This window comes from Pogona vitticeps, chromosome 1, assembly GCF_051106095.1.
Source record: "Pogona vitticeps strain Pit_001003342236 chromosome 1, PviZW2.1, whole genome shotgun sequence".
Classification (NCBI taxonomy): Eukaryota; Metazoa; Chordata; class Lepidosauria; order Squamata; family Agamidae; genus Pogona; species Pogona vitticeps.
Genome location: NC_135783.1, coordinates 105,380,761 through 105,406,765, shown reverse-complemented (window position 1 = coordinate 105,406,765; position 26,005 = coordinate 105,380,761). Strand labels below are relative to the sequence as shown.

The window sequence follows — 26,005 nt, the reverse complement described above, 5'->3', positions numbered from 1 at the left end:
AAGGGTCAAAAATGGTTTTAAATGCTTGGATTAGCTTCTGCACCCTCTAAAACGGATGCAAAAGTTAATTTGGCTTTGATCTGACATTTCGTTAATTTATGGTGAATTTTTCCCCCCAACTTTTGACAGCTGTCAAAATCTGACAGCTCCATTGTTTCCTATGGGGGAAGAAAAAATTCACAAAAAATTAACGAAGACTCAGCAACTGTTCTAAATGCTTGGGTTCGTTAGAGGACCCCCTAAGTCGTGTGCAAACCTGATTTGGCTTTGATCTGAACTTTCGTTAATTTATGGTGAATTGTTTTCTCCCCCATAGGAAAGCATGGAGCTGTCAGATTTTGACAGGTCCATTGGTTCCTATGGGCCAAAAAAAAGCATTTAGAACTGTTTTTGACCCTTCTAAGACACTTTTTAAATTGAAAAAAGAAACATCGTTAAGTGAAGCAGGGGACCTAAAATCGCATTCGTTATGCGAAGCATGGTCCCAAACTTCGCTAAGTGAAAATCGCCCATAGGAAACATCGTTATACGGTGCATATTATTTTCTAAAAAAACCACATCGTTATGCGAATTCATCGCTAAACGAGGCACTCATTAAGCGAGGCACCACTGTATATGAAATGAACATTACTTTTAAAAAATAGTTGTACAGAATGGCTACCATTCCTTTCAGTTTTAAAAATGTTGCCTAAATTGGTAAAAAAGAACTCTGGCAAATGTTTTTCCAAAATGAAATAAGAATAATAAAGCAAATTAGGCTGTGATGATAAAAGTGATTTAGTTGGCAAACTAGAAGTTATTGGGACTACTTGACTTCCTTTACCAATTCATTTGCCAAATGAGAATTTAATTCACAGATATAATTTGCCTTTGGAATTCAATTTCCAGTATAATCACGAAATTTGGGATTTACAAGGATCTAAAAACGAATCACATTTTGCAGCTAAAGAGCATGCAGGTTGTAAGCCCCATAGAAATCAACAGCCATCATCCTGTGGCTAGCTGCAATCGGAAATGATCCTCTGAATGACTGCTAAAAGGCTATTCAACACCTACACAAAGCCCACTGAATCAATAGGTCTGCAGGAGTTTAGACTAGCTATAGGGTACTGACCCGAGGGTTCTACTTCTGAGCAAACATGGATCATGATGAAATATTTGTCGTATTTATTTATTTATTGTGCACAACACTATCCTGGACAATTAAGAAACAATAAAATCAGACAACCAGACAACAATAACAAAGAGTCAATCAGTAAAAACAATAAAAATAAAGAACAAATCACATCAACTACCACAAAACTACAACAGAACAAATGTTCCATAATAGGGTAGGCAGGGCATGTGGCCAGAGAAAAATTCAGTCAGCAACTCTGATACAAAAGAAAGCTAGATTTGAAAGAGGAGAGGAACTAAGTTTAAGGTAAGTGTATAAAGTCATCATTCTAATATTATTGTCACTTTCAAGAAGGCAAACCCTTTAAAAATGTAACAACTTTTTTGAATGTATTTTTTTCTTCTTTTGACATGTTTCTAATTTTTCTCTCATACCATTCTTTACTGTTTTCCTCATAGCACAACCTTAATTACTGCATACATTAGCTGAATTCCTTTTAAAGGCTTAAGGGAAAAAAATTAGAATGATTTTTCTATAAGACTCTTAAAGTGTGAGCCCACATATAGACTCAATTGTACATTTTTAAAACTTTTTAAAATAAATCCTTATCATGGATATATAAATGTAACATGCTTCAAACTTCTAATTTCAGAGTGACAACAGCAGGAATGATTACAGGCAAATTTCTCTGAGAAGAATACTAGAACTCGAGGTCAACCGTTGAAGCTGAATAGAGGTAGATTGAAGGCAGATTAAAGAACATATTTTTCACCCAATGTAAAGGGAAACTGGAATTTATGTACCATGAAGAGAAAAACTTGGGATGACTAGGGTGGATAAAATCTATGCTTTTTTTAAAAAAAAATCAAATTGATTTGAATAATGATTTCAGTTTTTCTTAAAAATGTTTTTTCAACATTTAATTTTTTAAAAAAATCTGATTTTTAAAAAAAAATTAAAACATGATTTAAATTGTGATTTAATCAAATCCACTCTGCTTAGAAAAAATTCATGGTTAGGAGCATCAGTGGCCATTATAAACGATACCAGCACCGGTAGCAGAGACAGTATGACTTTATATATCCCTTGGAATCAACTGTTCAGATGCACTGGTGTCCTAATGGCCATTGTTCCCTAGACAACAGGTGCAGTATGAACACTGCCCTTGATATGTGCTAGGTCTTATCTAGAATGTCCTGCTTTATGTTCTTAGAAGTCCTCCTGCAGAAATTTACTGAAATAAAAGGAAGATTGCACATTTTCTTTGTTCTTTATTCACACTATAACATCTACACATAATACAATGGGAAAAAAAGAGGTACTTATTTCCCATATTTCAGTTTTAATTCATTGTATTCCTCCAATTTTATGTATCAGAATCATAATTTTTGTCACTTTGATAATTTGTCTGTTTCAGTCACTTTGTCAACTGCTGCTCTTAACCACATGCTCTCAAAATGCTGGGTAGTCAAGCAGACTAAGCTAATCAACCAAATCACTCCAAAGTAAGGGTCACATTTTAATGGGGGGAGTGCAGAGAAAACTGGAGACCCTAAAAACTGTTTCATGGTGTGTTTAGCTTAAAATAGACAAAATATCCATTCAAGCACACATAATTCAAGAGGCCTGCCTGCCAGCAATAAAGGCCGAAATTGGATACTTGGTGAGATTAATTACCTAGATAAGGCATGATAATGTAAGTCAAATGGGAATGTAATTAAAGTGCACCTTCCATGAAAATTATTCATTGCTGATGGATCAGGTGACAGATAAATCAAAAGGCTTTTTTTTGTTAAAGCCACAGGTTAACTTCAGGCAGGCCGTACCTCTTAAGAGGTTATAGTAACTACAGCCATCTAATTCATTTTTTCCTACTTTATTCTATATGTAGTACTAGAAACCAAAATATAAAACTATCATTTTGCTTCTAAGAAAGAAATGACAAATGCCATTAAAAATGAAAAGGTGTCTAAAATAGAACAGATTGGCTGGCAGCTTTTAGACTTGTCTTCTCAGTTTCTTTTTTTAAAGACTTAATTATGAAGAATGCAACATAAAAGCGCAATGTGATATATTAATAAATCGAACAGCCTCATGGATGAAGTTTTTCAATTGAAACACATGCTAAGGAAATCTAGAAGAATCATGCTTCAGATTTAAAATAACACAAAAACCTCATATTGTTACTAAATAGATTTTATTAAAAAATCAGTTTGAATTCTTTATAGACACCAGGGATAAATGATGTCTCCAAAAAGCAGTGATTCTATAACTGTACCTTGCCCAGCCATTCCATCTGATTTTTCCATAGGTATGATCCATCCAAAACTTATAGATCAGCTGCATCCATCTAAGGTCTTCCTCTTTAGAGATACAGTGGTGCCTCACATTACAATGTTAATTCATTCCAGCGAAATTGCTGTAGAACGAAAACATCGTAATGCGAAAATAAAAAGCCCACTGAAACACACTGAAACCCCTTCAATGTGTTCCAATGGGCTGGAAATTCACCGTCCAGCGAAGATCCTCCATATGGCGGCCATTTTTGGTGGCTGTCTTGTGAGGGATCCGTTCCAGAAAACAGCGGGGAGCCATTTTACTTACCAGGCAGCCATTTTGAAACCGCTGATCAGCTGTCCAAAAATCATTGTTTTGCGAAGAATCAGTTCCCGAAGCAGGGAACCGATATTTGCAAAGCAAAAAAACCCCTATTCAGACCATCGTTTTGTGATTGCAAAAAGATCGTCGTAATGCAGTTTCGTCGTAATGCGGGACAATCGTAAAGCGAGGCACCACTGTACTGCTAACAGCAATATCCATGTTCAATCCTAGAATAGGATTATCCAATGAAGAAGAGGACAGGGCTTCTGTACCTTTAACAGTTGTGTGAAGGAGGTGTGACAACCCCAGACCTACTGGGATATGCCACAGTTTCACTAAGCTGCCACCAACCATTCCCTGTAAGGAGTCACACAGACCAGGAATGGATTTTTAAACAAACAAAAGAATAAGGTTTATTTAAATAACACACAGGGAAAATAAAATGATCAAGTGAATAAGATACAGTAACGTGGCTTAGTCTCAATCATACATACACCAGTTTGGTTCACACAGAACACCTTTAAATAAAGCACAGACCCTGAACCTATCAGTTCTGGCTACCCATACAGACACCTGAACCTATCAGGTTGGTACTGACTGACACACAGTAGTACCCTGTCTGACACACAGACTCCCACACCAGCTTCTTCTCTCAGCTTCTCCTTCAGCTCTCCCCACAGGATCCCCATATATATACAGTACAGCTCCTCCTCCTGATGTCCCGCCTTCCACTCCCCATAGGATGGAACTTTCCCTCCAACCCATGACAGACAGGTAACATCAGTGCTGTATGTAACACCTCCCCTCTTTATAAGTTGTTTTGTAGGGGGAAAGCTAAGGTGCTTTTCTCCAAAAAACAACCTGGATCCAAAACATACAAAAACAGTTATACATACAATACCATACTTACTCTACTTACACTAGGATAACCATATCAATTAGGCATCTAAACATTTACCATTTACAATACATCAAGTTACCTTTATTCATACAAACCAAACATGTTTAATAAACAAGTACATTTAACCTTTGGTCACCAAAATATATACATAGTCCATGTTTCTTTCGCCGTCTTCATTCTTCGGGTCTTCTTGACAAGGCGTCAGCAACACAGTTCACTGATCCTCTGACCACCTTCACTTCAAAGTCATAGTCTTGTAGGTTTAAAGCCCACCTCATAAGTTTACTATTGTGGGTTTTCATTGTCTTTAACCATTGCAGTGGTGAATGGTCAGTGCACAGAATAAAATGTCTTCCCCAGATGTAAGGCTTGGCCTTCTGGATTGCGTAGACTATGGCCAGGCACTCCTTTTCCACGGTTGCCAAATGTCTCTCACCTTTCTGGAGTTTCCTACTCAGGTAGGACACTGGATGCTGGTCACCATTTTCATCCTCCTGGCAAAGAACTGCTCCTACCCCGCTGTTAGACGCATCGGTGTAGATGATGAACTCCCGGTCGAAGTCTGGAGCACGCAGCACTGGATAGTTGATGAGGGCCTCCTTCAACCTCTGGAACGCCTCCTCACAGTTGCTGGTCCACGGGATGCGGTCATCAGTCTTCTTCCGCGTCAGATCGGTCAGCGGAGCTGCAATCTCGCTAAACCTCGGGATGAACTTTCTGTAGTAGCCCACCAACCCAAGAAATGATTTGACTTTTTTCTTGGTGTTGGGCCTGGGCCAATCACGAACGGCTTCTATCTTGGCCTCTAGGGGTTTTATCACTCCTCCCCCTACCATGTGACCCAAGTATTTTATTTCTGGGCTACCCAGCTGCAGTTTGTTTTCTTTGCAGGGCCTAGGCCAAAGCACTTCCTCCCCTGGGTTAAAGCGCCTCTCCCTGCCTTCCTGGTCATCCCAAGCTTTCTTTCTGACCTTTTGAGCTTGCAGGGTCTCTGCTGCTAGCTCTAGGTTTCTCTTTAGGTCATTCTTTAAAAAGTCTATATATGTTACAACGTCTTGTGGGTCATCCTGGGTGATCTGCTCCCAATCTTGCTTGATTAAATCAAGGGGCCCTTTCACCCTTCTCCCAAACAAGAGTTCAAACGGACTGAACCCGGTACTGGCTTGTGGCACTGATCGATAAGCAAACAAAATGGATTGCAGCTTCTGGTCCCAATTGTTTGGATTCTCTGCCAAGTAAGCCCTAATCATGCGCATCAGAGTCCCATTGAACTTCTCCGTTAACCCATTACTTTCAGGGTGATAGGCAGTGGTTTCCTTGTGTTTAATTCCACAGATTTGCCATAACCGTTTCATGAGCTTCGATGTAAACGATGCGCCCAAATCTGTGATTATTTCTGAGGCAAATCCCATCCTGGACATATACCCCACCAAGGCATCTGCCACTGTGTTAGTTTCAATGTTAGTCAAGGGTATGGCTTCAGGGTACCTCGTGGCATGGTCCACAATGGTGAGAATGAACCGGTTCCCCCTCTTTGTGGCCTTGGGCAAAGGTCCCACAATATCCACCCCTATACATTTGAACGGAGTGTCAATCACAGGCAAAGGGCACAACTTTGCTTTGGTCCTGTCACGGTTATTCCCCTGCCTCTGACACACATCACTTTGTTTACAGAACTCCTTGATCTGCTTCCCTATTTCAGGCCAGTAAAAATTCTGTGTGATTCTCTGCTGTGTTTTGTTCACCCCTAAGTGCGCAGCAAACATGTCAGAGTGCCCCCTTTTTAAGATCATGGGGCGATACTTTTCAGGTACCACCAGCTGACTTCTGATCCCATCTCCCCCTTTTGAGATATTCCTCAGGGTCTCTCTATATAAAATTCCCTTTTTCTCTCGAAATCTCACTGGGGTTTCAGGTGTTAGCTGGGCGTCTGTCACCTGTTCAAAACACTTTTGGAGAGTGGCGTCTGCCTTTTGCTCTTGACCAAATCGGCTGTCTGTGGTTAAGGTTTCCACCACAGCTTCGGAACTCCCCTCTGCTCCCGTCTCGGGCTCATCAGTACCCCCCTGAACTGTCCCCGTGGTGGCTTGTGAGCGTGTAATCACCAGCACCCGTTTCACATGTTCAGCCAGGTCATTTCCCACGAGCACGGCTGCTGGCAGAGTCGATGAAATCGCTAGCCGCCAAACTCCCCTCCAGCCTTGAAAGTTCACAGGTACCTCAGCTACTGGCAGCGAGATCACCTGTCCCTCAATCCCTGCCACCTTCATGCTCTCATTTGGGATTATATACTCCCTAGGAATAATATCTGGGTGGCACAGGGTCACCTGGGAACAAGTATCCCTTAGCCCCCTATACTGATGGTCATGTATTCCTACGTCCACCCCTGCGGTTTCAAACAACTGAGAATCTGTTCTCACTAGTAAGCAGCGCTTGACCTCCACAAGAGGACCATTTTCCTCAGCCTGATCAGCAGATGTAACTGTTCCAGATTGAGTAGCCATGGCAACAGGCTCCCTCAGTGACAAGGAGCTTTGCTCTGTCTGGACACAGAACACAGCTTTTGGCTTGGTTCCACTCAAATCATGAGGCACATTTCCTTTTAGCTGCTTTAATTTCTCACACTCTGAGATTAGATGGCCCTTTCCTTGACAGAAATAACATTTTCTGGTGTATTTTGAGTCTTTCTCATCTTGTTTTGGTTTTCCCTCCAAAATCTGAGGTCTTGGTTTCATGTCTGAGGGCTTCCCTTCACCATGGGCCCCTCCCACTTGCTGGTTTTTTCCTGGTCCCTGAGAGTACTTGCTGTAGGTTTCTTTGGGTTTACCTACAGATTTCCCCTCACCTAAGGGCTTTCTTATTTGGGAAATAAAATCTGCGATCTCGGCCGCCTCTGCCACAGATTTCGGTTTCCTTTCCCTCACCTGGAACTTCAGTTCCCCATGCAGGACTGAATAAAACTGTTCCAGCGCTATCAGGTCTTTGAGCTGCTGGAAGGTCTCTGTTCCCTCCTGAGATAGCCATTTCTCTAGCAGCCTCACCAGTTGGGCCCCCACTTGGGTAAAAGTCTGCTCTGGTTTCTTGGTGAGTGACCTGAATCTCTGCCTCAGCTGTTCCGCATTTATCCCATGTCTGGCAAACACCAGTTTTTTAAACTCTGCAAAATCTTTTAACAGCTCCTCTGGCATCTCTGCATACACTTCTGCCAGGCTGCCACTGATTAAAGATCGCATGATGGTCATCTTCTCAGTTTCCCTTACTGAGAAGTCCACAAACGCTCTTTCCACGAGGGAAAAGAACACCTCAGGGCAATCTCCCTTGTGGTACACAGGGAATTTCTTCAGGTCAGTTTTAGACAATTGGCCTCCCTCAGAATCCCTATTGTTATTATTATTCTGGTTCATCATTTCCAATTTACGTAACTCAAACGCCATCCTTTCCTTTTCCAGAGCAATTTTCTCTCTCTCTAATTCCCATTCAAATTGTCTTTGTTTCTCCCTTTCCTCCCTTCTTTCTTCTCTCTCCAATTGCCTCATCCTCAGTTCATGCTGTTGGGCTATGAGCATTTTCCTGAGTTCTGGGTTCTGTTCTCCCGTGCTCTCATCCTGCACTGAGCCAAATTCATCCTCAGAACCTTGGTCCACCTGGGGTTCCCTCACTTCACCCATTTCTGCCATTTGGCTTCGAGTCAAGGGCATAATCCCCCCCCCCAGAACAGGCTGCTTTCAAAAGTCAAGCCTCAAAATAAAGCGACCACTTTTTTTTTCTCTCTTTTGCCTCAGAACCAGCCTTCTATAGATTGCTGCTGTTCTTTCAGCACTAACTTGCAACTGTTGCCAGCCAGAGTCCACCCCCCTCTGCTAGGCCTCTCAGCAGACAGGTTAGATCACTGCTACTTCACTCAGCTTTGCCTCAGCCTTTTCCCGCCAAAACAGGTTGCCTCAGAGCTCCCTAATCTAGTCCCACCAATCTGAGGTCACACGTTCTTCCACTAGCGTACCTCCCCGTGAGGTAAGCCTAGAAGATTACCTACGCGCTCTCAGATTGTCCCTGACTAGACCCCCCTTGCTCTGGGCACACTTGCCAAGGCTTTGCTGGACCACTGGACAACTGGACCAATCGTATCCCACACGCTGGACACCAATCAATGTGACAACCCCAGACCTACTGGGATATGCCACAGTTTCACTAAGCTGCCACCAACCATTCCCTGTAAGGAGTCACACAGACCAGGAATGGATTTTTAAACAAACAAAAGAATAAGGTTTATTTAAATAACACACAGGGAAAATAAAATGATCAAGTGAATAAGATACAGTAACGTGGCTTAGTCTCAATCATACATACACCAGTTTGGTTCACACAGAACACCTTTAAATAAAGCACAGACCCTGAACCTATCAGTTCTGGCTACCCATACAGACACCTGAACCTATCAGGTTGGTACTGACTGACACACAGTAGTACCCTGTCTGACACACAGACTCCCACACCAGCTTCTTCTCTCAGCTTCTCCTTCAGCTCTCCCCACAGGATCCCCATATATATACAGTACAGCTCCTCCTCCTGATGTCCCGCCTTCCACTCCCCATAGGATGGAACTTTCCCTCCAACCCATGACAGACAGGTAACATCAGTGCTGTATGTAACAGGAGGAAATAACAGCAGCTTCTAAGCAGCCATTAAAGGTTCCAGAACTCTTCCCTCTTTTTCATTGTTCTCCCGAATGGATAAAATGACAGGAAAATGTGGTTTTAGTCACACCATGGTTCAAATCTTTTCAGAAGCATTTTATTGGCTAGTAAGGGAAAAAATGATGACAAAATCAAACACAACTGTAAACTATGTCCAAAGTAAAAGAAATCTCCAAGTTGGGGGGGGAGCACTCTTGATGCAATGTATTTGCTGCTGCAAAGCAATGCAAATTTTACAGATGAATTGATTAAGGTAAGAGACAAAGGACTTTCCTAAGGCAACAAACTGAGTACAAAGCAGCAACAAAGTGACATCCCCCTAGTAATCACAATAATATATTTTTTTAAAAAGGTACTACAGATAAGCCAATCTTTGCTGTACCACTGTGCTATGTCCTGTGCTATATTCTTCTTCTCCCTAGTATTCCTAAATTGTCAGAAACAAAATTAAAAAATAGTCCAAGTAGCTCCTCAAGGTAGTGCTGCTAACATTATTATTTCATACAACATATGATCAGTTTATGCTAGGGTTGGAGACGTTCGGCTTTTCATATGTTTTAGACTAGACGTTCCACAATCTTTTGCCTTTTGAGATACTGCCTGCTCCTTCTGGGTGCTGAAGTCCAAAGTATCTGCAGGGTTACAGCAGCCTTATATAATTAACAGCTGCAAGGTGTGCTGATAATGGCCACTATACAATATTAGGAATCAATATATTATTAGGAGCCTCGTGGAGCAGTGGCAAAACTGCAGTACTACAGTCAAGATTTTGCTCACCCAGTTTTTCTGAGGTCAGTGAATTGAGTATCCAGCTCACTAGGGGTAATGTGTAGTCTGCATAATTAAACCATGCAGAGACTGCTGTATCCACTATAGGGTGGTATATAAACAGGTAATTTTGGATGACACAAGTGTAGGAGAAATATATTAAGGACCTGTGAAACTGAACCAATATATTCATGATGGGAGGGTCACATGAATTAGTGCTACAGAAGCCATACAGAAGAATGTACGCATTTCAAGTGAAACAAAATGAAATATAGGGATAACAAAAAGAGTAAGTATATACCCATCTACTCCGAATTAACCCTCACCGACTTCTATGGAATTTATTGTCAGGTAAAGATGCAGAGAATTGCTGTCTAAGTGATTTAGTGTATTGTATCTCATTTAAATATTTATTGCTCCAAGTTAACAGCATCCAAATGAATAAAATAAAACATGAAAGATTAAAACCAAGCATTAATGTTCTCAATTATACAAAATTCTCAATAATCAATATTAGAATATATAATTTGAAATATGGCATCTTACACATACCCATTCTTGCTCTCTATAATACTGTTTTACTTGCTAGTCACAAAACAAACTGTGAGCATTTTCTATATACGGATGGGCCTCTCCTCCAAGAACTGAAGTTCCAACACATGTTTTAAGTATTCTGTTTTATTTTAATAAATGCTTAGTAGCATTAATGGATTCATACACCAGTTCAATACACTTTATATGACGTCAGAATGGCAAGAAGGTTGCACCTACAGACAGCATTATAAAATACCTGTTTTTCTGGATTGTGAACCAGCTGAGTTCTGGGATCCTGAAGTAGCCATGTTTTTAGTTTTGGCTAGAAAATGAAAAAAATTAAAATATTTAGGTAAATGGGAGTGCATGTGTATATTGTATATTGGTGTACACTGTACCATTTTTTAAAAAAGAATCTTGTATGCTGTCTTGGGAGAGTTCTACAATTAAAGGCAGCTTAAAATGCTTTTCAATAAATAGATGCGAACACAGCTTTTTATTAAAATCTGCTATCAGTGGGGCATATGACAATAACTAGGACACTGGCAATACAAGTCCTGCAATTTTGCAAAGGTTTATAGAACAAGAGTACAAAAACCAACAGACCACATTCTGCCCCACAGATGCTGTCTTGTTTTTGTTTTTTTTTTACCACTAAAATCAGACTCCGAGGGCAGGGGGTAGTGTAAAAACAATCAGTAGTCTTTAGTTGTTTCTGGTACTGGTTTCAGTTGACGAGTGTCTTGATGGGTGCCTTGTTTTTACCTGTTAATACTACAGTGATTATGTCTAAAAATAAATCTGTCACAGTAGTAACTGAAGTATACTGTTTGGCTGTTATGTTGTACAGGCTTTAAGTACAGCAATAAGTTCTTGGGGAATTTGATTTCAGTGGGCTGTCAATCAAGTGTTAGCTAAGCAGCAAAACATGCAACTTGAATAAATGAGATAAGTAGATATTGGAGCTGCTTTTAAATCTCCCTTTCTGAACTTGAACTCACCCTATTTCAAATTCCAGTGAAGTTTTGATAAACCAAAAACCGAGAGAGGAAGGAGAAGCTAGGAACCTGAGCACTGATCTGTCATGCTCAATGAAATCACTGTGTCACACAGTTATGTGGAATAATGAGAGGTAGACACGGTTAACAGCACATCACATTAGAGAGGGAGGAGTGTACCTCAACCATGCATACCTGCACAACTTATTCCAACACTACATAAATACACAAGAAGGGAGAAGTTTTCTGTTGTTCTGCAGCTGTTGAGACTAAGCAGAAATTGTAGGTCACAATACAAGAACAGAAGAAATTTCTCCAGCAGTGTAAAATGTGATGAATTTCAGCAAATACAATTATTCCAACAAAAAAGAACTGCACATCATTCTGGCTTTGACGACCAGACACAGTCATTTCTTTTAAATCTGTATTTTAACTGATGACACTGCAATTATAACTTGCCAGTTTTTAATTGATGACAAGTCTGTTATTTTTAAAAATCAGTAACCCTAACCCCGGTTGAACTACACTATAACACTGAGATTCCTTTGTGAGGCTTTGTTAAATAAGTTCATAAGGCTAAAATTCTGTACTCACTGGGGCTATGTCCCGTTGAACTCAAAGAGATTCAGTTCTGAGTAGCCATGCATAATGCACCACAATTCAGTGTTCACTTACACATAAACATACTGGCCAGAATCCTAATAGAAATGTACTCCAGAGTAAGTGAAACTGTCAAAAACACACTAACAAACTACAGCTAATTAACAAAGTGGTGGTTGCTTGCCTGGTTGTATGTCTGTCAATAAGACTGGCATACAACAAGGCATGTGACCAGCACCTCCTTAATCAGCTGCAATTTGCTGCCATAGGTTATACAGTTCTACTTACTCCTGAATAAAACTCCATAAGATTCTGGCCACTGATTTAATTATAAATATGATTGTTTACATAGTAGAGTTAAATAGCTGTTTAATTTTGGAGCATTTCTGGTCTAGTTTAGGGACTAGTGCTCCATCCTGACCCCGATATGTGCCCAAGCTGGACCTTTTTGGTCCAGCAATAGAGCTACTTACTTTTGGGGACTGGGCTGAAGTGATTCCCAATGTATGGAACAAGTGCTTGAAGGGAGACTGCTCACAGCAAAGAGACCTTTTTGGTGTGATTAGACATGCACTTTTCTCACTGTGTGATCACATCCTAAGCTGGTGGACACTGGTAACCAGTATGAAAAAAAAATGCTGAAAGCAAGGGCTACTTGTACATACACACAAAGCTGTATGAAAAAGACCAGAAATAATTGACAGAAGACTGGAAGATTGTGAATAGATTAATATTGTCCAGATAAAACGATTTGGAATCAATGAAGGAAGGTCAGTATTTCATTTTCAGAGCATACTTTCAGTGACGTAAGATCTGTATGTATGAGTGACAGGGACAACAAAGAACCTCCCAGTCTGAACCTCCTGAAAGTTTTTTTAGTAAGATTAAGCCAGACGAAGGGAAGCTGGTGCTATTCAGATGTTTATGGTTATGTGAACCGTAAGCCCCAGCCACCATAGCCAATGGTCAGGAAATGTTCAAGATCCAACACAAAACATCCGGAGGGCACTGCATTACCTACCACCTGACATAAACAATGCTAAATTAGATTAACTAATAAAATGAATGGACCAATCACATAAATTGTGAGAATTGTGCAGCTTTTATGCTTTTGAACAATTAAATAACTCCTATGACACATCCATGCATGTACAGTGGCGCCTCGCTTGACGAGGATAATCCGTTCCAGCAAAATCGCTGTAGAATGAAATCCTTGTCAAGCGAAATAAAAAAGCCCATTGAAATGCATTAAAACCCAGTTAATGCGCTCCAATGGGCTAAATACCTCAGCGTCCAGCAAAGATTCTCCATAGGGCGGCCATTTTCTGCTCCCTGTCTTGCGAAGAATCCGTCCTAAAGCACAGCGGGGAGCCATTTTACACAGCGGGTGGCCCTTTTGAAAACCCGACGATCAGCTGTTTTTGATCGTCAGGAAGCGACTGTTGGGACTATTGGGACTGTGTGTGACTGAAAGGAGGGCCCGCAACTCCAGGGGAAAGCGTGCCAGGAGAAAAGCCATGCCGCGGTTTGTGCATGCCACAGCGTTTTGGCAAAGGTGGGTGGTTTTAAAACCTGACCAGGATTGCCTGGCTGCAACATTTCTTCCCTTTTTCGCCTCTCCCCCTTTGCTGTCCCTTGTTTTAGTGAGGGCTTTGGCGTTGCTTTGGGAAAGGCTCGGATTCGCTCTCTCCTACAGTCATTTTTACCTCCCCCCCTTCTTGGAGAGCTTTAATTCATTGCCTTTTCGTTTGCCTTGCCTGTTGGTTTTTGCTTGCCGCGGCAGCAGCATTCCGCTTCCTACCGCTGCCTCTTTGTGCCAAGTCATTTGGGTCTCCCCCCCACACACTTCTGGGAGCTCCTTATAGCCCTTGCCTGTTGGCATTGACTCGCTGCGGCGGCGGCTCCTCTCTTGCTGTTATGGTTGTCTATTCGTTCCCTCACCCCACCCCTTGCTTGCTTCCGTTGCTGTGGAGGCAGCAAATTCTTCTGCTCCCCCCGTTGTTGTGACACGTAGCCCCAGTCTCTCTTGGTTGCTGGCTGTTGCCACATGGGCAGTTAAAATTAGGTAGCTGTAGGGCAGGCCAGTCATTTAGGGAACCGATCATTGTAAAATGAAATTTCCCTATCTAAACATCATTTTGCAATTGCTTTTGCGATCGCAAAAACCTCATCGTACAGCGGATTCATCATACGACGTAATCGTTAAGCGGGCCACCACTGTATGTGCACACAGACACCCCTATGCACACATCTGTGCTGATCTGGCACATCTGTCCTTGATGACTCAACTCCAGCTACTTTCTCTTCAATGTACAGACCATACATCTACACTCCCAATTTCAATATAAATATTTGGAGGATAGTTTATTAAGGAAAACAACCATCTAAAACAAAGACAAACTACCATCTCTGAACAGTATATTTGTAAAGGTTCAGAGTGTCAGTACTTGGTGAGGCCATTTTGGTCTGTATATAGTTTTGTTTGCAGATTTTTATTTAATTATTCGCTATCTATAGGTTTTTATTTGCCTGCATTAAATTTTGAGATTCGTGGCCTGCACAAGTTTTAGTGCACTGTTTTCAATATTTGAGTGTTTTAATTTTGTGATGTTAGATTTTAAATTGTTTCAAATACCTTATTTTTTAAAATAGTTTTATGTGGCTTTGTAGCCTGCCCTGAGGTCCTATGATATAGGGCAGTGTGAGGTGAAGAGTCACCTCAGCCAGGATCAGGAGAGTGTACCGTCCAACTCTCAAACAAAGACAGAAGAACAAGAGACTGGCGTTATAGAAAGGGAATTAAGTAAATTAGAAATAAAGGAGGAGACTGAAGGGGGAGCAAATCAAGCGGGAAAAGAGCAAGATCACAGGCAGACTATAAATGTTTAAATAAGGATGTCAGGAAGGATATGTGCTAGAAGGAACTACTATGGCATTTGATAATTATGAAAGGATACTTATGAATGGAACTGTGAGTTGACTAGTTTATGGTTCCTGGCTGGAAAGGGATGGGTGATAATTTGGGTCATGGCACTCACAGGTACTATGTAAGGACTACTCTTGAAACTGTTAACTATGGACAAATAAGAACCCAATCATACATCAGGATCCCACTGCATGCCTCAATGACATTACAAATTTTATACATACATTTTATATATTTAGGTGCTGAATACCAAACTCATGGTAGTATGATGGACATGTAAAGAACAGAGAGTTGCTGAGAAAAAAGGATTAATATACAGTATCAGCATATTCAATCGCAAGATTGATACAAGTAGAGAATGTACAAGTAGTTTCCCACCTAGACCAAAGGAGAAAAAAATCAAACCAAACAAAAATACAGTGGTGCCTTGCTTAGCGATCGCTCCGCATAGGGAAGAAATCGCTTAGCGACGGGGTTTAAGCGATCGCAAACGCGATTGCTTAGCGATGGTCCCTATGGGGAAAATTCGCTTTGCGATGATCATGGGGAAGTGATCATCGCAAAGCCATTTTCGGCCAGCTGATCGGCGGTTCCAAAATGGCCACCGGAAAAACAAAATTGCCACCCGCTGTGTTGCCTTGCTTTAGAGGCACCAAAAATGGCCGCCCCTATGGAGGATTTTCGCTTAAGGTTAGTTTTTAAGCCCATAGGAACGCATTAATGGCATTTTAACACGTTTCTATGGGCTTTTAAAATCCATTTAGCGATGAAATCACTTAGCAACGTTTTTTCCTGCACGTATTAATGTCGCTAAACAAGGCACCACTGTACCTAAAAAGAACACCAGAACAAAAAAGTCAAAGTTGTACATGCCCAGCAGCCACAAAATCCATAATTGTGGCTAGACCATAAGTACTTGAGAACAAAAGTAGTTGGGTGTTGTTATTTGCTATATAGTGGAAAGAATACAGACTATAATTTTTGCTGAGCATGTTAATGAACAACATAAGCATTACAGTATAAATCCACAGGTCAAGGAACTCTATAGTCCACTTTGTCAGATGTACTGCAATAGTCAACTGTCCTCAATTAGATTTAATGTTAAAGTACTTTATGAAGAAAGAGATACCAAGACTTCAAAGATGTTTTACACTAATAGAATTTCTAAATTTGTATTCAAAAGGCCATTGAGGGATGTGCTTTCTGGTCTATATACGAAATTAAGTTATTTTTCTGTATTACTGCATCTTTGATCATATCGGCCTACATCGAGGATACATAGACCAGAGCCATTATGTACATGGGAATTATTAAACTTTTCTGTCTTATGCCAGTGGACTCATAACTGAAAAGTGTTTCTTGCCATTTACAACACTCTGTCAGATAGCAGAGAATGAATCACTTCCAGAAGGGATATCAAATCTCCCCCTGCCACACACGCACACACACATCGTTACAGTTTGTAAATATGTTTTTTGTACTGTTGTCAACAGCAGCATGCTTCACTGCTATATACTTGAGTCAGTCAAAGAAAAGCAGGATTGCCACAATGCCATATTAGTGCTGTAAGTTTATTTACCTGTGTTAATACACGAGTGCAGTAGTGTACTACGATAAGACTCAACACAACTTTCATTCATGTTCTTTCCTCTTCTACTGCAGTTACAAAAAAAATGTAAAAATTGGAACAGTAATTATCGCATGTAGACATGTTATGGATAATTAAGAACTGCTCACTCTGAGTCATACTAATTGTTTTTACAGGTCTCTCCTTCTCTTGTCCTTGCATCGTCTCCAACCGAAGAACCTACCACTTTGTATGTATGTCTCCGTCATGTACTTTATCACAGAACATATACCATCCTTTCCTGCTTATAGTGGAATTATTCTGCTGCCTTGCAACAATTATCTTTTCATTTTTGATTCAGCCTAGTACAGTAAATGGAAGTGTAGAGTGACACAATATCCCACTCCTTCATGAATGTTTCCACTTCATTGATAATTATTTTCTGCTAACAACAGAGGAAAGTATATCCAAGTCATAATACACTGTGTGGATACAAAGTTGCCACAATGCTATACCAATTGTAAATGACAGCTTTTGAAAGTTGAGATGTTGAAAATGTTTCTTCTTTTCCCCATTACTTGGATCAGTTGGCTAAAGCTGTTAATGATCCTCTTGGATCAATGTCTTTCTCTCTCACTCGTAGCAATAATTTACTGCACTGGTGGAGTTGTACAGATGTTTCCATAGATGGCTTTGCATCATTTCACAAGACTGCTTATCTACATCAAATATGGTGTCATTCATTACTAATGAAGCAAAAAACAAGATAATCAGCATTTACTCTGTTAGCATTAACTATACAACACAGGATACCAAATAGCACTAGCAATTTAATAGTACTGCAAAATGCCTACAGAGTTTCTGCAGCAGACGTATACCGTACTGATATGCTCCGATTGATATACTGCTTTTGGTCTCTCAAAATTATCCAATATCCAGGATGTGTCTCCATCAGTTTTGTATGTACCAGTAGTAGTGGACAATGGGGACTGCACACCAATATCTGGAGGATCACTCATTATTCATCCCGGATGCAAACCTTTCTATAATGGTGGTTATCAAACATACTTCAAGGAATGGCACACTGGCTGAGATCTAAAAGTCTCTGTATAGGGCCTTTACATTTTAGGTAAAGGTAAAGGTTCCCCTTGACAATTTCTGTCCAGCCGTGCCCGACTCTAGGGGGCGGTGCTCATCCCTGTTTCCAGGCCGTAGAGCCAGCGTTTGTCCGAAGACAATCTCTCATGGTCACATGGCCAGTGCAGCTTAGACATGGAACGCTGTTACCTTCCCACTGAGGTGGTCCCTATTTATCTACTCGCATTTTGCATGCTTTCGAACCGCTAGGTTGGCGGGAGCTGGGACAAGCAACGGGAGCTCACTCCATCGCGTGGATTCGATCTTACAACTGCTGGTCTTCTGACCCTGCAGCACAGGCTTCTGCAATTTAGCCTGTAGCACCACCATGTCCCTTTACATTTTACCTTTGGTCAAAAGACAAAGCATCTTGCAAAGCCACTTTCAGTAAGACACAGGAATCTGCCGTCAGAAATGAAAATCAGCACCCATAAGTGCTTTATAATACACAGGATTCTTTGCACCTTGGGATTTCCTCGTACTTTTTATTTAATAGGCTTTTAAATACTCCTTTTTTAAAACAGATGGGGGATGGGATGGGAGCCTCATACCTAGTCATCCAATTTCTTTAAATCCTGAAATTGACACAGAATACATTTTTGACGCCTGAGGAATTAGGTGGAAGAATTACAAAATGTCAGGGGGAAATATTTTAACAGTTTTATTCACTTAAGATGTATTGAGACCTTTGGGTTCTAGCACATGCATCCAGTTTCTTTCTTTTCCTAATTATTTTAGCCTGACTCCAAAAATTATTCAAAAATATTCACTAGATTTTCATTTAAGCAACTTTTTCTTCTACTGTCTCTGGACCATTGCATATTGCTTTTCTATACATATGGATATTTAATCTTTAGATCTTCAGATACTGAATGTAATACATTTTGTTCTAGTTTCTTTATGTAAAAGCAGCTGCAAGCAAAATTTTAATACAAAATAATATCAAGGATTTTACATAAGCCAAAAATATAGTGGAAAATATGGCACTGTCCATTTTTTTTTTTTGTAAGGTTGGTAACATCATCAGTAGGAGTGATTTCATTTTTGTTTGTTTGTTTGGAAATTAAACTTTTCCTACTTAGGTCACAAAGCTCCCATGTAATCTCTTCCATTGTCAGAAAGCTGTGGGTGCATCCCCTACAGAAGCAGAAAATGATTAATTTCTGAAAAATTGCCCCTGCTGATGAAATCCTCAATGTTATCTGAGAATAAGTTACAGAAAAGGATTTCAGCCATTTTGTTTTTAATCCATTAGCAATCAAGAGTTAAAATGTTTTAGAGTTACACTTGCTCTTTAGTTAAATTAATTATTATAATATGCTAAAGTTATTTGGATTTATCTGGATTTAGAATATATTTGTACCAATTGCTCTTCTGGAAGTAATTAGCACTGAGTCAATCTTCCACCCATGCCCCACCCCTTTCTTAGCCAAAGGCAGGATCAGAAACATGAGGGGATGCCATGCATGTCAGCAAGGGCTGTTTTAATGTCTGAGTTCTCCCTATTCTGCATTGTTCCCCAAAGTGCCAGTTTAAGCCCTGTTAATTACAGTTGGTTTTTACTAATTAGCAGCAATTGCAAGTGAAAGTGACAAATACGCAGAGCTGCTTTTGCCTTCCCCACCCTCTGGATACAAAATTGTATTCAATAAAGTCAGTATGTCCATGTTCATTATGAAAACTAAGAGTATATTTAAAAAATTCAGTCAGAGAGATTTAACCAAATTCTTAACTCATGCACTGAAACTTATATTCCACTATGGGTGCATCTGTTTATGTTTAATTTTGAGAAACAGCTAAAATGACGCCAGAAATGATAGAAGCTTTATAAGAATTATAATGTCTGTGAAAAATAGTTTGAGGCATTATCAGTTAGGACTGTCCTTTTGTTTCACCAACTTGCATAACCAAAGTCAGTTAACCATTAGAATTAACAGCTCCTGAACCCTTCCTATATTCCTCTAATAAAAAGGCCAAAACATGGAAAACAAGCAATGTTCAGTCTCAAGCAGGATACTTTACCACAACACACACACACACACACATACACACACACACACACACACACACAGAGAGAGAGAGAGAGAGAGAGAGACTGATAATCAGATGGAAATATTATGCTACTGCTACTTCAACACCTCTTTGATTTTCACTGTAGATCAAATATATTTAAAGCTTTTTCACAATAGTTACCATATTTTTTGCTCCATAAGATGCACCTCCCCCCCCAAAAAAAGTGGGGGGGAAAGTCTGTGCGTCTTATGGAGAGAAGCTGGTGATTTCGCCCCCACTGGCCCCGTGGGGGGAGCCTCTGCAAGGGTCCGAGTGAGCCTTCCAGGACCCTTGCGAGGCTCCCCCCGCCCCCCACAGGGCCAGCGGGGGCAAAGTCGCCAGCTTCTAGGACCTTTTCTGAGCGTTTCAAGCTTCAGAAAAGGTCCTAGAAGCTGGCGATTTCGCCCCTGCTGGCTCTGTGGGGGGGGGGAGCCTTACAAGGGCCCGAGGGAGCCTTCCAGGACCCTTGCGAGGCTCCCCTCATGGGGCCAGCGGGGGCAAAATCGCCAGCTTCTAGGAGCGTTTCTAAGCCTTTCAAGCCTCAGAAAAGTTCCTAGAGGCTGGCGATTTTGCCCCCCGCTGGCTCCGTGGGGGTGGGGTGGGGGGAGCTTTGCAAAGGTCCGAGGGAGCCTTCAAGGACCCTTGTGAGACTCCCCCCCACCCACCACAAGGTCAGCGGGGGTGAAATCGCCAGCTTCTAGGACCTTTTTTGAGGCTTCAAAGGCTCAGAAAAGCTCCTAGAAGCTGGTGATTTTGCCCCTGCTGGCCCCGTGGGGGGTGGGGGGAGCCTTGCAAGGGTCCTGGAACAGACCCTAGGACCCTTTGGAGGTTCACCCTGCCCCCCCGCCAGGCTAGAGGGGGCAAAATCGCCACCTTCTGGGACTCTTTTGAGGCTTGGGAAGCTTCCGAAGAGTCCTTGAAGGTGGCGATTTCGCCCCCTCTGCCCCCCCGGGGAGCAGGGTGAGCCTCCAAAGGGTCCTAGGGTGTGTTCCATAAGACAAACCTCTCCATAAGGCTCACCAAATTTTTAGGAGAAGAAAACAGATTATTGTTTTCCTGTTTTCTTCTCCTAAAAATTTGGTGTGTCTTATGGAGAGGTATGTCTTATGGAGCAAAAAATACGGTAAATAGATCTGGAAGCGCTTAACTATGGCTGCATTGGGTTTTTTAGTGTTCATTTAGACCCACTAACTATAGTTCCATAAATACAGTTCTGTTCTTGGGCACAGAACACTCTCATCTACTGAAAAAGAGGAAGGTCTTTTGACGTCCTCCACACCTCTTCTCCCACTATATTAGAAGATTTGCCATATACTTGGAAAAAATTATGTAAGCATAATAAATTAAGCTTGTATTAAGTCAGTTGAGGGTACGTATTTGCTGAATCCAAATGAGTTGTGTCATATAAAAAAAAAAAATCCAAAGACGTGCTTCTGTTGCAGAATCAAGTGTGTTCCACTCAAAGGCCCAAACTGAGAAAAAACAAGATGCAATTAGAATAAAATAAAATTCATATTTCCTAAATTACTGGGCATTTCTTCACCCTAATGAACTGCAATGCCTCCTTGTGGAAGACATTTCAATTTGTTGGGCCTGTTTTTGTCCCAGAATTTCCCCCCAATCAAATAAAAAAGGAAAAGAAAAAAGAAAGAAAAAGAAAAGCTACATAATAACTGGCTGAAATGTGGATGCACTGTTTACAACTACACAGATTATAGTATCACAGAAATTTGCTTTTATACTTTTAGAGACTAAAAATGTAGACAGAAATCCACTATGAAGGTTAAACAAACACCTAACTTTTGTACTTTATGCTGCCTGCAAAACTGGCAGGTTGAAAACAGGGTACAAAAACTTAAATAACTTAAATAATTAAGAATATTTTATATATGAATTGTCTTTATTACGGTCATTGACTAGCGTAAGAATATTGAAATAATCCCTCTCAAAAAAGTGAGCATAAGTGCTATAAATCCACAACCATTTAGGAGAAAAAACTAAAAAAACTAGACAATTCACATTTCTACATTTGGATACCTATCAGAACCGATGCATTTTGTTTTAAAAAATTTCCCTCTGAATCTCAATTGCAAAAATGGTTTTTAAAATAACAATTTTAAAAAGTCTAAATTCCCAGTATTCCAATTCACACAATAAAAGTTTCATGGTGCACAGATTTCAGTGCAGCCATGCAAACCCTAGACATATATGTTCACAAGGCACAGGAAAGACAAATGTTTTTTCAAGGGAGTAGGAAAAGGATTGAAAAGTTTATCTTCCATGGTGGACAATATGTGTGTATCAACCACATATTTTGTTCAGAAACAACAGCAAGATATTTTGTTGCATCTTAAGATATTAAACTGATTTGCTGTTGTGTCATCAAAGTCATTTCTAACATGGTGATCCTATCAATTCATGCCCACCTTTGTCAGATCCTGCAAAGTCAAAGCATAGTCCATCTCACATTTGGGCTGTCCCTTTTCCTACTGCTTTCATTTTTTTCCTCCTAGCATTATTGTCTTTTCTAGTGAGTTTTATGTTCTCATTATATGTCCAAAATATGATAACCCCAGTTTGGTCCTTTCTACTTCTAGAAAGAGCTTATGCTTCATTTGATCTAGGACCTATTTATTTGTCTTTCTAACACTCCATTATATTCCCCAGCACATGCGTGCTTGTGTCACAATTCTGCCAAAAAGAAATCATTCTGTTTGCCAATTAAAAAAATCCAATCCCCACTTGTCATGCACAGGGCAATTTATATGTAGTGACATCCATTTCTTTCAGAACAAACCATAACCTTCCATGATCTACAGCAGAGGTCATCAACCCCCAGTCCGCAGCCCAGTGCCAGTCCGTGGCCTGAGCCAGACCAGGCTGCAAAGACAGACCTCTCCCCTGCGTACTCCCCTCCCCACAGCTGCTTTGCGCATGTGTGCATGTGCCAGCGCTGCTGTGAGCACTCCCCCACCGCTTCACGCATGCGCCCGAGTGCCAGTGCGAACGGGTGGGCAGGCAGGCACCCCTGCGCATGCACAAAGGGGTGGGGGAGTGCTCCCCTACTGCTTCACGCATGTGCCTGAGAGCATGCGCATATCCGAACACACCTGTGGGGGGGGGCGCCTTCCTTGAATGCTCAGCTGGTCCGTGGTCCCAAAAAGGTTGGGAACTGCTGATCCAGAGAGCCTAAGACTTTGCTGTAATCTATAAAGCACAAACTGATTTTCGTCTGAAATTGTATGCAATCTTTTAACAGCCAGTGTACATTTGCAATATGTTCCCTAGTGCCTTTCCCTTTCTAGAACCCGGCTTCATAATCTGGCATTCCTTCTGAACATATGTTCAAAATCTTTATTATGAAATCCTGAACACCAGTTTGCTTACATGGGAAATTATTCACTCCAATCTTTTGTCAGTCCTTTCTTTCAGATTGGAATATATACTGAATATTTCGGGGGGGAGGGGTTGATTTGGTTTTCTAGACTGGTTGGCATATTATTTTTAAGATTTTCATGGATTCCACTCTAACTTGAAATACTCTACTGGTACGCCATGTGTTCCTAGTTATTTACTTCTTCTAAGTGCTTTGACAGCAACTTTCGTTTCACTTTCTAAAACTGCAAATTCTTTGTCAATGGAATCTTCTTCGAAAATGTATGTAATTTTTGCTTCTCTTCTGTACAGCTCCTCAAACTGTTTAATTTTCTTATTAAAATTCATCCTGATCAGATAGTCCTCTGAGTCCCTAATTTTCATTAAAATGCTTTTGGATTTCATGGATTTTATGGGAGAGACATAATATTTTTCCTTTTTTGTTGTCTTTTTTTGTTATATTGTAACTATTAAACTGATAATTTCTACAAAAATGGTTCAGCTTTTTAATTTTTTATTTTTATTTTCATTTTCTCACCTGAGACAAGATAGATGCTGACTTTACATGCAACTCAGGCATAAAACCAATTACTGAATCCTATAAAATACCTGACATACAGTGGGGTCTCGACTTACGAACTTAATCCGTATTGGAAGGTGGTTCTTAGGTCGAAAAGTTCTTAGGTCGAATCTGCATTTTCCATAGGAATGCATTGAAAACCATTTAATCTGTATCTCCTCTTTTCCGTCCATAGAAACTAACGGGAAGCCGCTATTCTGCCTTCTGCCACTAGAGGGGGATATTTTTATACTTATCCCCTTAGGTTCAGGAAACGAGGAGGAAGGCAGGGAACAGTTTGCAAAGCATTTTAGAAATCTTTTTTTTCAACTAAGCCAGTTTTAAATCATGTTTTAAAGCATGTTGTGCTGATTTTTTCAGCACAAAGACACACAGGCAGGCTTTTTAGGTGCTCAGCAAGCCTCCCCAAGCCTCTTCAGAGCCAGCTCATCAGCTGATAGGCGGGGAGAGGAGGGTGCAGGAGCGGGGGGGGAGCACAAAATGGCTGCCAGGCTCCCTTCTGGGTGTCGGCTTTTAGCTGTTTCCTGCTCTTTTTCCTGCTGTTTGGGGGCTACCAAGGCCTGGTAAGTGACTTTTATTTATTTTTAAGTTTCTGACCCTTTTTTCCCCTCCAGAAGCCTCTAAGGGGAGGGAGGGGGCACTTTTTCCCCTGTACGTAACTCGAGGGAAGTTCGCATGTTGAGTCCTTATTTCCCCTATAGGGCGGGTTCGTAAGTTGAATTGTTCACAAGTAGGGTCGTTCGTAAATCGAGACCCCACTGTATTAATCTCACACAGGTGGTAATTAGATTTATTTGGCATACAGAAGTGTAAAACAATCTATGAATCATTTCTATAAATAAGTTAAAGGACAGACTCAACAAAGAACAGTGTGCATTATTGCAAATACTTTAACTTATAGTTTGGAACTTAAAATGGATAAAAAGGTTAAGAACGTGAAGAAAACTACTTAAACTATGGTCCTACAATTGTTCAATTATATTATGATCTTGTCTGTGACTTTTTAAAGTTTTTTTTTACAGATTTTACAAATTGCCTATACATATACCTGTACATGGAGAGAGAGAAAGAGACAATATGCAATGCACAGACAAATATCTGAACAAGGTATCGCCTTCTGCTTTCAGGAGCATTATTTTGAAAAAAAGAAAATGCATAACATGAAAAGAGAAACTACAGTTATTACAATACTAAAAGCCTACTTTAGAGCTTCCATTAAAAACAAATAACTTTATCAATTTTATGGTGTTAATAATATTTCTCTGACTACTAAAAGCTTGGTTTCCTGTTAGCTGTATATTAAACAGTTATGACATAATGTTTAAAAGCACCCCACTTCAAAACTCATTGGCCGGAATTCTTTTAGTTATTTGTGTGTGCACAACAATAGTTGCCATGGCAAACCGTCAGGGTGCCATACGCATCTTGGTTGAAAGCTTATTAGTACACCTCATTGTACACACTGTTCGTTGTTAATTATCTGCAATTAGCCATAGCAATTGCAGATAATTCCACAATTTGTCTTGCATACATATAAATATTGAATAGTATTTTGGCCACTGTTGATTGTATCAGTGGTGCAAAAGTACCAGTGTGTATTCTACGTGATGTGACATTAACTGTAGGAATTACAATGATCCACAAGCAAATATTCATATTTCTATTCTATTTATATTTTACTGCCCTTGTGACTGATCACAAACACCCAACTAGGTTGTTGTCTGCTAGTCACTAGCATCTTTACATGTTTGCATCTTCATTTTGCTTTGCTTTGTTTTCAAAAAAGAATGAAGGAACATTTAACGGTGCAACAAGTCATTTCTAATATACAAATGATTAGGACAGTTAGGTCAATATTGTTTTCCTACAAAGTTTCTAAAATCAAACACTCTTTTTTTTTAAATAGGAAAGCCATGCATCAGTTCTTTCTCACTTGTACAATATAAGAGTGGTAGACAGCAACAAATAAACTTCTGAAGGACACATCTGGGAAACACTTGAAGCTGCTTGTATATTGGACTCACAAGGATCTTACTACTCCATGGCCAAGTACCTGCCAGCATAAATGTTTTGGAGGTAGTCCTTAGAAGGTATTAAAAGAACATTTAATTTATTAATTTTTAACTTGCAGTGCTGACTAAATTTTTCCATCCTA

The 26,005-nt window shown here is 40.5% G+C and overlaps 1 protein-coding gene across 9 annotated transcripts in view; it reads right to left on the bottom strand.

Annotated features, from left to right (window-relative positions):
* EPHA7 (EPH receptor A7) overlaps positions 1-26,005 on the bottom strand; it is a 217,818-nt gene that overhangs the window by 110,865 nt on the left and 80,948 nt on the right. For 5 of the 9 annotated variants that reach the window (XM_072998661.2, XM_020784863.3, XM_020784529.3 and 2 more), the window contains exon 6: positions 10,872-10,937. The exons of 3 other annotated variants lie outside the window; for them this stretch is intronic. In XM_072998661.2, coding sequence (XP_072854762.2) covers positions 10,872-10,937 — 66 coding nt within the window. Of the gene's footprint in view, positions 1-10,871; positions 10,938-11,246; positions 16,796-26,005 lie in introns of those variants that run through there. One more of the 9 variants, XM_072998664.2, reaches the window with a different exon arrangement.